The sequence below is a fragment of the Dama dama genome, chromosome 18, assembly GCF_033118175.1.
Source record: "Dama dama isolate Ldn47 chromosome 18, ASM3311817v1, whole genome shotgun sequence".
NCBI classification, from domain to species: Eukaryota; Metazoa; Chordata; class Mammalia; order Artiodactyla; family Cervidae; genus Dama; species Dama dama.
In genome coordinates this window covers 112,837,588-112,850,609 of record NC_083698.1, presented here as the reverse complement: position 1 = coordinate 112,850,609, position 13,022 = coordinate 112,837,588, and the positions used below count along the sequence as shown (strand labels likewise).

Below are 13,022 nucleotides of genomic sequence, written 5' to 3'. Positions count from 1 at the left end.
AGACCACCTTTGCTTGCAGAGGCCGAGGTGAACGTGAGTGGTGAGGTGTCTGACATTCAGGACCCAGTGAGCTGTCAGCTACAGGAGTCCAGGAGTTCAGGGTGTGTGTTTACTGTTTTATTTGTCTTGACGATGGTGGCCCCGCTGGGGGGCTTCTAGCTGGACTGGAACCCTCCTGTGAGGGCTTCTGGGTCTTGCCGGGGTTGTGGGTCAGACACACTCTCTCCTGCATCTCCATGAATTCCAGCTTTCAGTCGAAGCATCAGAGATCATAGCGGAAACCATGGTAACTGTGGGTTAGGAGAGAAAGAAGATGCTCCGTAGCGTTACGTGTTTCCTTCCTGTGTTTTCCTTGTCACGGCTCTTCCCCGATTTCACCCTGATGGTGATCGGAAACAGAGCAGGCGGAGTGTGTCCCAGGTCTGAAAGGACACTCAGGCTTGGGGCAGGACCTTGTAGACGGTGGACGAGTCAGATACACCAGGGAGGAACTTAGTAACGTGTCTTCTGGACCCTTTAAGCAGCAGGCCAGCCGTAATTTTGTGATTTCATCTCCTGCACCATAGACCCATGGAAAATGAGAACGGTCTTGAGCTGTCACCTGCGGCTCACCAGCCCCACTGGAGGATCCGAGTCCAGCCCCCAGGCAGCCCCGACCCCCACAGCCTCTCATGGGGGCGGCCCTTCCCCCAGAGTCTCTGCCACTGCCCGGCATGGGGGGCCTGGGCCCTAGGGGCTGCTGGCTGCAGGCGGTTCCCACTGATGAGCAGGCATCTGGAGAGCCTCGTTGATCTGTGCTGGACACCGAGGGGGACAGAGAGCAGAAAGTGACCGCTGCCTTCAGTTTGGCAGGCGAGGACCATTCATGTGGCAGGAACTGGACAGCAGACAAGGTCACTGTCCCGGCCGCGCGTCTCTGACTGTAGGCTGCTCCAGACAGAGAAGTGAGCGGAGCGCCCTTCTCACCTCTATCGGCTGAAATGTGTCTGTGTCTTTACCTTTCACTTAGAGAAAATGTTTACAAAATGGGAGACGTGACTCAGTATTGCTCCGTAAACACTGCTGACCGGGGCCTGTCCTGGACAGTTGACTGATGCCACGGGAGCCGGCACTTAAGGCGGCTGCAGTCTGGCCAGAGGAGCCCGGGTCTGAGGCCACAGCTGTTCTCAGGGTGTTGGGGTGCTGGTGGGGCACGGGTTAAAGGTCAGAATGAGCACCGCCTTGTGGAGACTCTCAGGCCAGCTCAGGATTCACTCGGAGACGTGCTTCTCCCCTGCATGGGCATGTGCTTGGATTGTGAGTACGGGCATGTGCGCGGATTGTGTGTGCATGTGTGTGCATTCATGTGTGTACACACGTGCATTTGTGTGTGCGTGCATGTATGTGTACACATGCGTGCATGATGTGTACATGTGTGCATTCCTGTGTGTGCATGCGTGTATGCACGAGTGTGTACATGTGTGCGTGGTGTGTACATGTGTGCATTCCTGTGTGTGCACATCCGTGTGTGCATGCATGTATGCACAAGTGTATACACGGTATGTGCGCTGTGTACATGTGTGCGTGCATGCGTGTACACATGTGTGCACATGGTGTGTGAACGTGTGAGCATGCTATTCTGCCAAGGGAATGTAAATGTGATCTGGGCATCACTGAGCAGCTGGTGGATGCAGTGAAGAGGGTCCAGGATGAGTAGTGGGACCCCCGTGACACACGCCAGGGCTGGAGAGACCGGCTGAGCCCCAGCTCTTGTCCAGGAAGTAGGAAGCGGCCTGGATCGGGGACCCCGCCCAGTGCACCTGCTGCGGCTCCAACCTCCCCAGGGTCCTCTGCTTCCTACCAGAAACAGCCGGGGAACCCGATCCCTTACGAGGACGCTGGGGAGAGCCGTCCTGCTGTGCACAGAGCACGCACCTGTGTCCACGTCCCAGGGCAACGCTGAGCAGATGAGCTACTCTCAGTGAGAGGGCTCCCGTCAAACCCCACCCTCACTCAGCGTGAGTCTGTGCTCACGGCCACCCCCGGCCTCGAGGCCGTTCCTCCCAGGTCATACTTGTCATGCGTCACAGCTGCTGGGGGACAGCCTGGCTCCCAGGCGAGGCTTCACTTTTCTTCCTGTGCTCTTTCTCGATAGGACATTCCTGGACCCGGAGTGTCCAGGTCAGACATCTCACTCGTTTATTCATTTTGAATGTAGAAGTTGCTGTGTGTTAGACATACCTTGTGTGGGTTTTTAATGGAAAAGTGAAGCCTGATCAGTCAACTACGAATGAGCAAAGTAAGCGGGAAGAGAAGACCTGCGTGGGCCTCACCCTGAGGGCCCGACCCAGGGCTCCCCTACTGCCCGCGGGCCGTGTGCCGTGGGGCTTGTGGTCAGGCCACCTTCGAGTGTGTTCGTGGCGCCCTCCCTGTCATCACATCTCCATGGCCTCTTGCACATGACCCCCCCGAACGCCACTCTGAGGTCCCCTGTGCCCCTTGTTCTCACCGTGTTGTGGGGTCCGCAGTGCCTTCCGAGCTGGGCTGAGGCCCTCCCAGGGCAGCCGCTCCTTTTCAGCGTTTTCATCCTCCCGGAGAGTAATTGCCCCCCCACCCATTCCCCCCCCACCGGGCACCTAATGAACCCCTTTCGCTTTCTCCCAGCTTTGTGCATCCCTCCTCAGCTCTGCCCTGCTACACTAATTACGATCCCAAATAGCCCCACAAACCCGGCGCCTTTGTGTGCACTCTCGGCGTCCGCTGCTTTGTTCCCGCTGCCCCGTGAAAGGTACAAAGAGGCTGTTCTCAAGCCCGGGGAGTCCTGTCTTTCCTGGGGTGGAATCTGGGGATGGCAGGCCTTTTCTCTCAGAGCAAGCCCCACTCGGTCCAGGTTCCCCATCAGATAAGATTCCAGAGAGGAGACGGTTACGTGTGAGGGTGGCCTTTGCCGCCAGAGTCCTGTTCGACTCACTTTGCAGATTGTACTACAGCACAGGGACGCTGGACGCTCTGCAAACGCATCCCAGGGCTGCGGCCGTAGGTCGCAGGGAAGCAGGTGGCTTCACAGACAAAGATCCGAACATTCTGTGTGCTTCTGAGCCCGCCTCCCTGCACCCCCACACCCCCACACTACCGCACCCTGAGGACCCCTGGAGTGGGAGGCGTCAGAGCTTCAGCGGATGCTGTGCTGACTCTTCTCTGGACCTGCCCGCTCAGGTGGCCAGCAGGGCTGGATGGACTGAGGGGCGCCCTGCATGGCCCCAAGAGGGGGGACCTGCGTTGGCTCGATGGGAAGTTCATGCCCCATCTCGCCTCTCTTGACCAACGAGGACGCGTTCGGATGTTTTAAAGTATTGGGACACATGCGTCACGTGTTTGATGATTCTGTGATGGAGTACTTGATTTTAGGGGGACTGAAAATGATGTTCTTTTCTCTTTAGAAACTTCTGAACTCTGGTTTCCCCAGGAAGGGAGGGGAGAGATCCTTCCCGCTGCAGGCAGTGGTCCGGTCGGCAAACTGGGTTCCTCACGGCCCGTGCCCTCCCCAGCAGGGGCACAGTGCACGTGGAACCCCGCCTTTCAGTTGCGGTGTCCTGGGAGCAGGACCTGACCAGGTGTCCTGACCCCCTCCCGCACACCCATGCGTGATCCAGGAAGCTGGTTGGGGCGCCGGTGTCCGGCAGAAGGAAGGCGTGGACAGCGGCTGCACACTCGCCTCACGCCCCAGCCCTGTGTTAGCTCTTTACCTCTTCGCTCTTGGAATGCCCCCTGCGGCCCTGTGCAGCCCTCCTACCACCATCCCCACCTCCACAGGCCAGGAGGCTGACATCCAGACACAGGCCGCTTGTCCAAAACCTCACAGCCGCTGAGCGGCTGAGCTGGGACTCAGGCCCAGGGTTTCTGGGTGGGAGTCATTGCCTGGACACCCTCAACCCAAAATGCCTGGCGTGGATGGGGTCTGTCTCTAGCCGAGCTCTGTCCCCCGACCCCCTTGACCCAAGGATGGGGTCTGTCTCGGGCGGAGCTCTCTGCCCTGCTGGGTCCATCTTCTCCCTAGGCTGGCTCCTGAGGTGCCGATGGTTCAGGAGCCCCTCCTTCCCAAGAGGAGAGGCCCCATTGACGCTGGCGGTGCTGCTGCGGGCTCGCCGGCCAAACGGACCCATCTCCGCATGACTGTGTGCGCCACGGCCCCCCCAAGGAGCTCGGGACACTGCATCTGGCCTCTCCGTGACTGTCCCCAGATCTGCGAGGGTCTGGAAACCAAAGACACACAGCCGCGCAGAGAAGTGTCCGCTCCCCAGAGACAGCGTCCTGGAAACTACAGCAGCGTGGCCCAAAACAGGCGGTTTCCTCTTCACTGTCGGAAAAGTGCGTCTTTTCCTTCACACGCACCGTCTTTTCGCTAGCTAAAGCGCAGGCACTGTGAGGAGAGACAGACCCAGCCAGACTCCTAGTGGGAGTGTCCCCCGAGCCGGGGCTCTGGTCACAGCCGCAGAGAGCGCTCGAGGGGAAGGGAGCCCCCCGTCTGAGGGTACAGTCCCGGGGGCTCCAGCTCTGTGCGGGCGCCCACTCTGCAGGTATGGACAAGGGGCGCCCCAAGCCCAGAGCCATTTGGAGGGAGCCCGCGGACGGCTGGTAGACCCCGTGTGTGGGTCTGCGACCAAGAGGCGCCTGTGGCTGAATCTGCCCATCTTTCTCTTCGTAATGGATTGCCTCTTGGTTGTTGAGTCTCGTGAATCGGGACCCGAGGATGGTAATTGCCTTTATCCACTCAAGGGCATCGTGCTAAATGCTCAGGATCATTCTTATGAGAGTAGCATGTCCTAGATCATGAGCAGAGTCTGTTTTTAATCAAAAGAGAGTTAGTCTGGGTCTTAAACTCCTTAAAGATCTCTTGTTCAGTGGAGGGGCTGGAAGGTGCCGTCAGCCGAGCAAAGGCTATTTGCCAGACCCTCGTCTGTGCTCAGGACGTGGCCACATCTGCGAAGCTGAAGAGGACTGTGATTTGCTACAAGTCCGCGGGCTTCCCTGTGGCTCAGGGGTGAAGAACGCCAGTGCAGGAGATCGAGTTCCCTGGGTCGGGAAGATCCCCCGAGAAGAAAACGGAACCCACTGCAGTATTCCTGCCTGGGAAATGCCATGGGCAGAGGAGCCGGGCGGGCTACAGTCCACGGGGTCGCAGAGAGTGGGACATGACCGAGTGACTGATACACACTCACACGCGGTACTTCGTACCTCGATGGGCTGCGCCCCACAGTTTTCATCCTGGGGTTTCCGTGACCTCAGCCAGGAACTCAGCGCTCGGTGTGGACTCTGCCCCGTCTGCTGGCTGCCGGGGTTATGAATGAGGAAAAGTCCCGAACGTGAGTGGGCTTGTCTCTGGGTTTCTTTCAGAGCCGGCTGTGGAGTTCGTTCAGCGTGGTCAGTTACCATTCGCTCCAGTGGGGCGCCTTCCCCGGCTGACAGTAGCTCATAGCTCTGCACGCTAACCCCCGTCACAGGCTGTTACCTACAGGAGATTAGTCTCGGCAACTGCAGGGCTGGTCACTCGATGGCGCGAGTGTCCTGGATGATGCCGCGTGGCCCTTCCTGGTCGTAAACGCAGGCAGTGAACTCGGGGACGCGCGCTGGCCTGGTCGCAGCTCCGTGTGATGGGAGCTCACGTTACATTTAAAACCAGTAGTTAAGCCCAGCTGGTGCACTCTGTTGTGGCCTGAGGGGTCAGCGGGTTCACGCCTTCACTGTTGCCGTGTGGACTGCGGATGCCTTTTTAGGGAGACATGGTCCTTTTAAATGAAGAATGAGGCTCCGTCTGCAGGGTCCCCGTCTGTCGGGGGCAGGCAGCCTGGTGAACCCACAACACCAGGCGGCCTTGCTGTGAGACCCACAGAGCACAGACTGGGACCTTCCCACAAAACCACACACCCGGGCGATGAAACGCCACCCAGTTAGTCTCCTGGCCAGACCATGACTAAGGCGGGTAGTAATGTTCTAAAAAGTTCATTTTTCCTTAGAAATGTTTAAGCAATAGCTCAGAGCATGGACAAAATATAGAATTCCTGTTATTAACTTACAAGCTATAATCAACGTAAAGGACTAACTTACGTTACTTAAAGGCTGCACGGTGATCCCCAGGGGTTTCCGCATCTTTCTGTGACTGTCTGCCTCTCTGGGTTCACCCGGAGCGTCCTGCGACAGTGCGGGGGGTGACGTGGCTGCCGGTCAGGGAGGTGGCCGCAGTGACTGTGCGGGATTCTGCCTGGCACCGGGTGGAAGGAGCCAGGACCGAAGGTCCACTCGGGCCCCTTCCTTGGACACCGGGACCCGCATGTCCCCTGCAGGGGGTGTGGTCATCGTCAGACTGAACCACTTTTGGGTGAGCCCCCTTTTTCTGTGGATGGACCAGCCTGGCCCTCTCGGGTCAGGTCAGGAGCCGCAGCGGCGGTGGGACTCGCCTGCTTGCAGGCCTGGTGTGTGCGCGGTGTGGCGCTCAGCTCTGTCGTCCTGCAGTAAGCACGGCTCCGGCCCCACAGCTTCTGATGGTGCCACGGCCTGCTAATCCAAGCCACACCCGGCTCGTACCCATGTCTCGGGTCCAGAGGGTGAGGCTGGGACCCCAGCCTTGAGGACTGCAGGAGGCAGACCCCCAGGGGAGCCAAGCTGCAGGTTGGGGGGACCCGGGGAGCTCGGCCCTGACCCTCACTGCCCCAGCCACGCCGGGTGCGGAGACCTCCCCACTTCTTGCTTCCAGACCCAGGTCCCCCCACGGGGGCCAAGCAAGGGTGTGTGATGGGAGCCCAGCATTGCCCTCCCCGGGGGTGACGCGGCAGCCCTGGCACCCTGCCCCCCACCCGCCGGCCCCTGCTGGGGGCTCTTTCAGCCACGCGGGCCTCCTGGCCTCTCGCCCTCACTGCCCGCCTCCCGGCCTCCACATCTGCGTCGTCTGCCCGTGGGGCTCCCGTCCTGACCCCTCGAGGCCCCTTGTCGCTGCTCAGCTCCGCCGGCCTGCCAGCCAGGACATGGGGGCCTGGCTGCACCCCCCCAGGGTTCCCGGTGTCCAGTGTCGGGTGGGCAGCTTGCTGGGAGAGTTCGTGACGACGCTGTTGGTCACCCAGGAGCTCAGGCCTGTTCCCGAACGCTCCACCTGAGCCCGGTCTCCCACGCGGGCCTCCAGGGAGCTTTGCCCGTGTCCCCGTTTCAGAGGAGGAGGTGGGGGCGCAGAGAGGCTCACCGATTTGCTCAAGGTCACACAGCCAGCGACTGCCGCCCCTGGGACTCAGCATCAGCACCACAACTCCAAACGCAAGTGGGTAGACGCTTCCCGGAGCCGGGAGAGAATCAGCGTGGGGGAGGCTGCAGTTGCCGTCGCAGCCCCGAGAGCAGCAGGTGCAGGTTCCCAGGCTCCAGGGGGTCTGTGCTCAGCCAGGGCGGCCTGGCCTGCTGTCTGGAGGGGCGGCTTTGCAGAGGCGGGGCCCAGTGTCTGCTCGGGGCCCTCGGGACTTGGCTCCTCTGGTGACTTGCGGGAGCTGGGGTGAGGCAGCTGCTGGGGGCTGGGTGTTTCACCTCCCCCAAACCTGTCTATTGGCGCCAAGCCGGGCCCTCCCAGGGCCCCAGGAGCAGTGGCTCCGGCCCCCGGGCGTCTCATCTCTGCCTGACCCTTCCCTGGCTCCACGTCTCAGGTCCTCCTGCCTCGTCATTTATCACATAGAAGCTGGACTGTGGTCAGTTTGAGGCCAAGCGTCCCCCCTTAGCGGGTGCACCCACTTTTATCTGCAGGTGAAAGAGGCCTGACCCTGTGTGGGCCCCCCGGGAGCGGGCCTGCGCGGCCTGGAGCCCCCCTCTGTGCAGGTGAGGGGCCTCCTCTCCAGCCTAGGGCCTCCGTGGTCAGTGTTGGTGCTCTTGGATGTGGGGTGATGGCTTTTCTTGGATCTTTGCCACAGCTTTTATTTAAAACACAAAGACCCACAAGGAGAATCCACTCTCAGTAGCAGCCTGGCAAGTGCTGGGCCTGAGACACAGGGCCAGTCCCAGGGGGCCGCAGGCACCTGTGTGGGCTTGGCCGGCTCTCCAAGTCGGTCCTAATCACCAGTGACTCATGAGGAGGCCATGGGGTGATCCAGGGCACCCCTACTTCTAAAATTCCTGCTTCCCTGAGAAGTGTCTGACTCTCCAGGCCACCAAGAGCTGATCTGGATTAGAGAACGGTTCTGTCTTCATTGTACCAACACCCACTCCTGCACGGGTCAGTGACAGGACCACCTCCACTCCTGCACCCACAGTGACGGGACGCCCTCCACTCCTGCACTGTCAGTGACGGGACGCCCTCCACTCCTGCACCCACACTGATGGGACACCCTCCACTCCTGCCTGACAGTGACGGGACGCCCTCCACTCCTGCACCCACACTGTCGGGACACCCTCCACTCCTGCCTGACAGTGACGGGACACCCTCCACTCCTGCACTGGTGATGGGACGCCCTCCACTCCTGCACCCACACTGACGGGACGCCCTCCACTCCTGCACTGGTGATGGGACGCCCTCCACTCCTGCACCCACACTGACGGGATGCCCTCCACTCCTGCACCCACAGTGACGGGACCCCCTCCACTCCTGCCTGACAGTGATGGGACGCCCTCCACTCCTGCACTGTCAGTGACGGGATGCCCTCCACTCCTGCACCCGCACTGACGGGACGCCCTCCACTCCTGCCTGACAGCGACAGGACGCCCTCCACTCCTGCACCCACAGTGACGGGACCCCCTCCACTCCTGCACCCACAGTGACAGGACCCCCTCCACCCCTGCCTGACAGTGACGGGACGCCCTCTACTCCTGCACTGGTGATGGGACGCCCTCCATTCCTGCACCCACACTGACGGGATGCCCTCCACTCCTGCACCCACAGTGACGGGACCCCCTCCACTCCTGCCTGACAGTGATGGGACGCCCTCCACTCCTGCACTGTCAGTGACGGGATGCCCTCCACTCCTGCCTGACAGTGACAGGACGCCCTCCACTCCTGCACCCACAGTGACGGGACGCCCTCCACTCCTGCCTGACAGTGATGGGATGCCCTCCACTCCTGCACTGTCAGTGACGGGACGCCCTCCACTCCTGCACCCACAGTGACGGGACACCCTCCACTCCTGCACTCACAGTGACCCAACCGCCTACACTGACCACTGGTCTGTGATGGGAACTCGTGGCCGGGGCCACGCTGGCATTTCACACACTGGAACCCTTCAGTCTTCTGTGCTCTCCTGTTCCTTCCATCCCAGGGTGAAAGCACTTGGACCGGGGGCCTGAATGCCTCGCCCGAGGTCACTCAGGGAGTCTGGCCAGGCAGGGGCCCTTCCAGGGCGCACCCTCTCCACGGGGACGAGGAGGGATGGAACCCGGAGTGGCCGTCACCCTTCATGCCGGCGCCTCCAGGGCAGACAGCAGCTGCCCTGATGTTCTACTGTTCGGGGGTGAACCGCCAGCTTCCCAGATCCTCTTCCCCCGAGGAGCCGTTCTTGGAGGACGTTTTCTGTTCTTCTGAGTGAATGATGTGAAACCTCAGAAGCTGCTGCACGAAGTTCTTGGTGTGCTTTTCTCAAAATCAGAAAAGCCTTCCCCGTGCCGCGGTGGGAACCAGTGGGACGTGGACTTGGCCCCTGGAGTCATCTTCCTCAGCATCGGCAGTCGCCTGCCGTATGGGCTTCCCCGGTGGCGTGGTGGGTGGTAAAGAACCTGCCCACAGTGCAGGAGACACAGCAGGTGTGGGTTCAGTCCCTGACTCGGGAAGATGCCCTGGAGGAGGGCGTGGCAACCCCCTCCGGTATCCGTGCCTGGAGACTCCCGTGGACAGAGGGGCCTGGCCGGCGGCCCACAGGTAGCCTGTGGACACGACTGAGCCCACCTGCCGTGCCTGGGCTCCTCGTTGCTTCTAAGATTCCATGAAGACGAGGGGGGAGTTTCGAGCAGATTCGTTGTCTGGGAGCCATGGATAACTCCTGAGCCCTGGGTGAGAGCAGCAGGGCCCCTGCCCCTCACCACCGCCCTTCCTTCCCGCTCTTCCCTTCCCCCGGCTTCTGCAGGGCCCAGCCCGCTCCCCACAGATGCTCTGATGGGACTGGGGGCTCTCGGCCAGGCAGCCCCCCTCACAGCACCCCTGAGCCATACTCTGACCCGGGGAAGGGTCAGCACAGCGTCCCCAGGGAGAGCGAGCCCTCAGCGGCTCAGGACGAGCTTCAGTCCCAGAGACGGGCGGCCGGGCGAGAGGACACGGCGCGGGGATGCCCCGCAGCCGGGTATGCGGGGAGCCACCCCAACGTGCACCAGTGAAGGGGAGGGCTCTGGGGTCTCCACACTGCCCCTTTGCCCCGAGCAGTCCTCAGTGCGGGCCTGGATCCTCTTGTAAACTCTCTTCACGTCCTTTTGCTGGACGGCTCTGCTGACAGTGTTCACGGGCAGGGCTGGGAGTCACCGTAGCCTGGCTGATGGGATCCCCCCAAAGGCACTTCTGTGGGTCAGAAGAGGGGAGCATCTGGCTGGGTCTCCTGGGGGCCGCATGACCACCGAGCCCTGAGTCTGGCGGCCGCTAGCACGGCCGGGCCTCGCCCGCCAGGCTGGTCACACACCCCTGTGCCGGGGCCCTGAGGCTCCACGGTGACCGAGCCGGGCTCTGCCGGGCCCAGGGAGCGCGTCCGGCAGGCCCGTCCTGTCCACCCTGCACGCTCCCCCACGCGCGCTTCTGCCGACTCTGTCCCGCGGGCGCTTCACCCCGTGACTGATGCTTTGGGAACAAGAACCAAAAAGAGGGTTTTTTCCTGTAAATACCGTGACGGTGCTACAAGTGTCTGTATTTCAGCTCACAGGGTCACCCCCGCCCCCACCAGAGCCCATGTTCTGAGGAGGGGGGGGCGCCTGAAGTCTGTCCACACCGGGTCCAGGGCGGCCCCGCTAGAGCCTCTCCTTGTCCGTCTGTGTGTGTGTGTCCGTGTCTGTGTCACTATGCCTGTCTCTCCGTAGTGTGTCTACCCTTGTCTGTGCGTGTCTGTGCGTGTCTGTGTGTCTGTCTGTGTGTGTCCGTGTCTGTGTCACCATGCCTGTCTCTCCGTAGCATGTCTACCCTTGTCTGTGCGTGTCTGTGTGTGTCTGTGTGTCTGTGTTTGTGTGTGTCTGTGTGTCTGTGTGTGTCCGTGTCTGTGTCACCATGCCTGTCTCTCTGTAGCGTGTCTACCCTTGTCTGTGCGTGTCTGTGTGCACACCTGTAGGTGTGCATGGTCTCGGGTGAGCCCTGACCCTCACCCCCACCCCCGGCCCGGGACGCAGGTGGGAGGCTCTGACCGGCCGCTGTCTTGCAGGAGCTGTGCCGTCAGCGCGTGGCCGCGCGCACGACGGAGCGCCCCGAGGCCACGCACACATCCCGCGTCAGCAGTGTGTCCTCCCAGCTCAGTGACGGGCCCATGCCAAGCCCCTCCGCGCGGAGCAGCACCTCGTCCTGGTCAGAGGAGCCCGTGCAGCCCAACATGGACATCTCCACCGGCCACATGGTGCTGGTAAGGCCCAGGCCCTGCCACGCGGAGTGGCCGGGAGAGGCTAGGGGGGCGGTCCCAGACTGCCCAGCCACAGCCTGCCCTCCAGGGGAGCGCCTGGGAGAGATGGGGTGGGGCAACCTCCCAGCCTGCGCCCCGCCCTCCAGGGGAGCGCCTGGGATAGGTGGGGTTGGTGGGGGAGGGTCCCCAAGTGCCCAGCCTGCGACCTGCCCTCCGGGGAGCGCCTGGGAGAGACGGGGTGTGGGGCAACTGCCCAGCCTGCAGCCTGCCCACTCAGGGAGCCTGGGAGAGGTGGGGTTGGTGGGGGAGGGTCCCCAACCGCCCAGCACACCGGCGAGGCAGCGAGGGGAGGGCACCCCGATGTCCAGCCTCCCCTCGAGGCCTCCCCAAGGGAGGGTTGTCCCCACTCTACACAGAACACTGGCCCGACTGAGCAGCTGTGGGGTTTGCCCTGGGAATGTGCACAGGTGAGCGCCAACTGAATGCGTACAGTTGAGTGCCGACTGTATGTGAGGCTTTCCAAGCAGCAGCATCTGGGTGCATAAATGTGCCCCCCACCCCGTGCTGCTTCTCGTGGGAAGGGTCAGCTGCCCGCCCAGCACAGAAGCCTCCCCATAGGAAGCCCCCCACCCGTCCTGGAGCCCATGGTACCTGATGCATAATTGCTGTCCAGGGTTTATAAGAGGTGCCTGTTCGTAGCTCAGCCCCTTGCGCTGTGTGGATGGGTCCTGACGACCGTGGCCTCCGCCCTCTGGGGCATTCCCTGATCAGTACCGTCTTGCGGGTCAGTCCCTCCTTCTGGGGACGGGCTTCAGATGACCCTGGGCAGAGCCTGGGCCTGGAGACCAGCACAGACAGGTGGCTTAGCAGACGCTAGAGTCCCTCAGTCTGGAGGCAGGGGCTGAGACGAGGCCGGCAGACACGGGGTTTGGAGGGAGCGCGCGTCCTGGCTCTCAGATGGCAGCCTCTGGTGTGTCCTCCGTGGGGAGGGGGCAGGGAGCTCTGGGGTCTCGTGAGGGCCCTGATCCCGGCGCAAGGGCCCCACCTCTGACCTCGTCACCTTGGGGGCCAGGACTCCAGGGAATGTGGGGGACACAGACGTTCGCCCCAGAGCAGCCCAGAGACCACGTGTTCGCTAAAGAGCTTCAGTGGGCAGCTGGAGGAGAGGCCTGGAGTCGGCCCCGGTGATCTTGGTGGGCAGAGGCCTCCCTCCCAGACGTGCGGGTCCCAGGGCAGGAGACACGGGTGCCTCACGGGCTGATGGACGTAGCTGAGACCACAGCACAGGAGGAAGCCGAAGTCCGGGAGCTCAGCTCTGCTCCGGCTCCGCCGGGGCTCAGGCCGCACGACACTCCCAGGGCTCCGTGTGGTTGTGGGGCATCCTGAGCCCCAGGTCTGCAGTTTCCTGGGGAGACAGCTCACCCTCGGGTCTCAGACGTGCCGCCCTGCTGCGCCCACAGCCAGCACCTGGGGAGCGCCTCTCCTGTGCATTGCGGCTCAGGC

At 62.1% G+C, this 13,022-nt stretch overlaps 1 protein-coding gene across 2 annotated transcripts in view; it reads left to right on the top strand.

The window, feature by feature from the left end:
- PTPRN2 (protein tyrosine phosphatase receptor type N2) overlaps positions 1-13,022 on the top strand; it is a 600,304-nt gene that overhangs the window by 499,129 nt on the left and 88,153 nt on the right. For both annotated transcript variants that reach the window (XM_061166236.1, XM_061166237.1), the window contains one exon: positions 11,328-11,522. In XM_061166236.1, the coding sequence (XP_061022219.1) occupies positions 11,328-11,522 (195 nt within the window). The remainder of the gene's footprint in view (positions 1-11,327; positions 11,523-13,022) is intronic.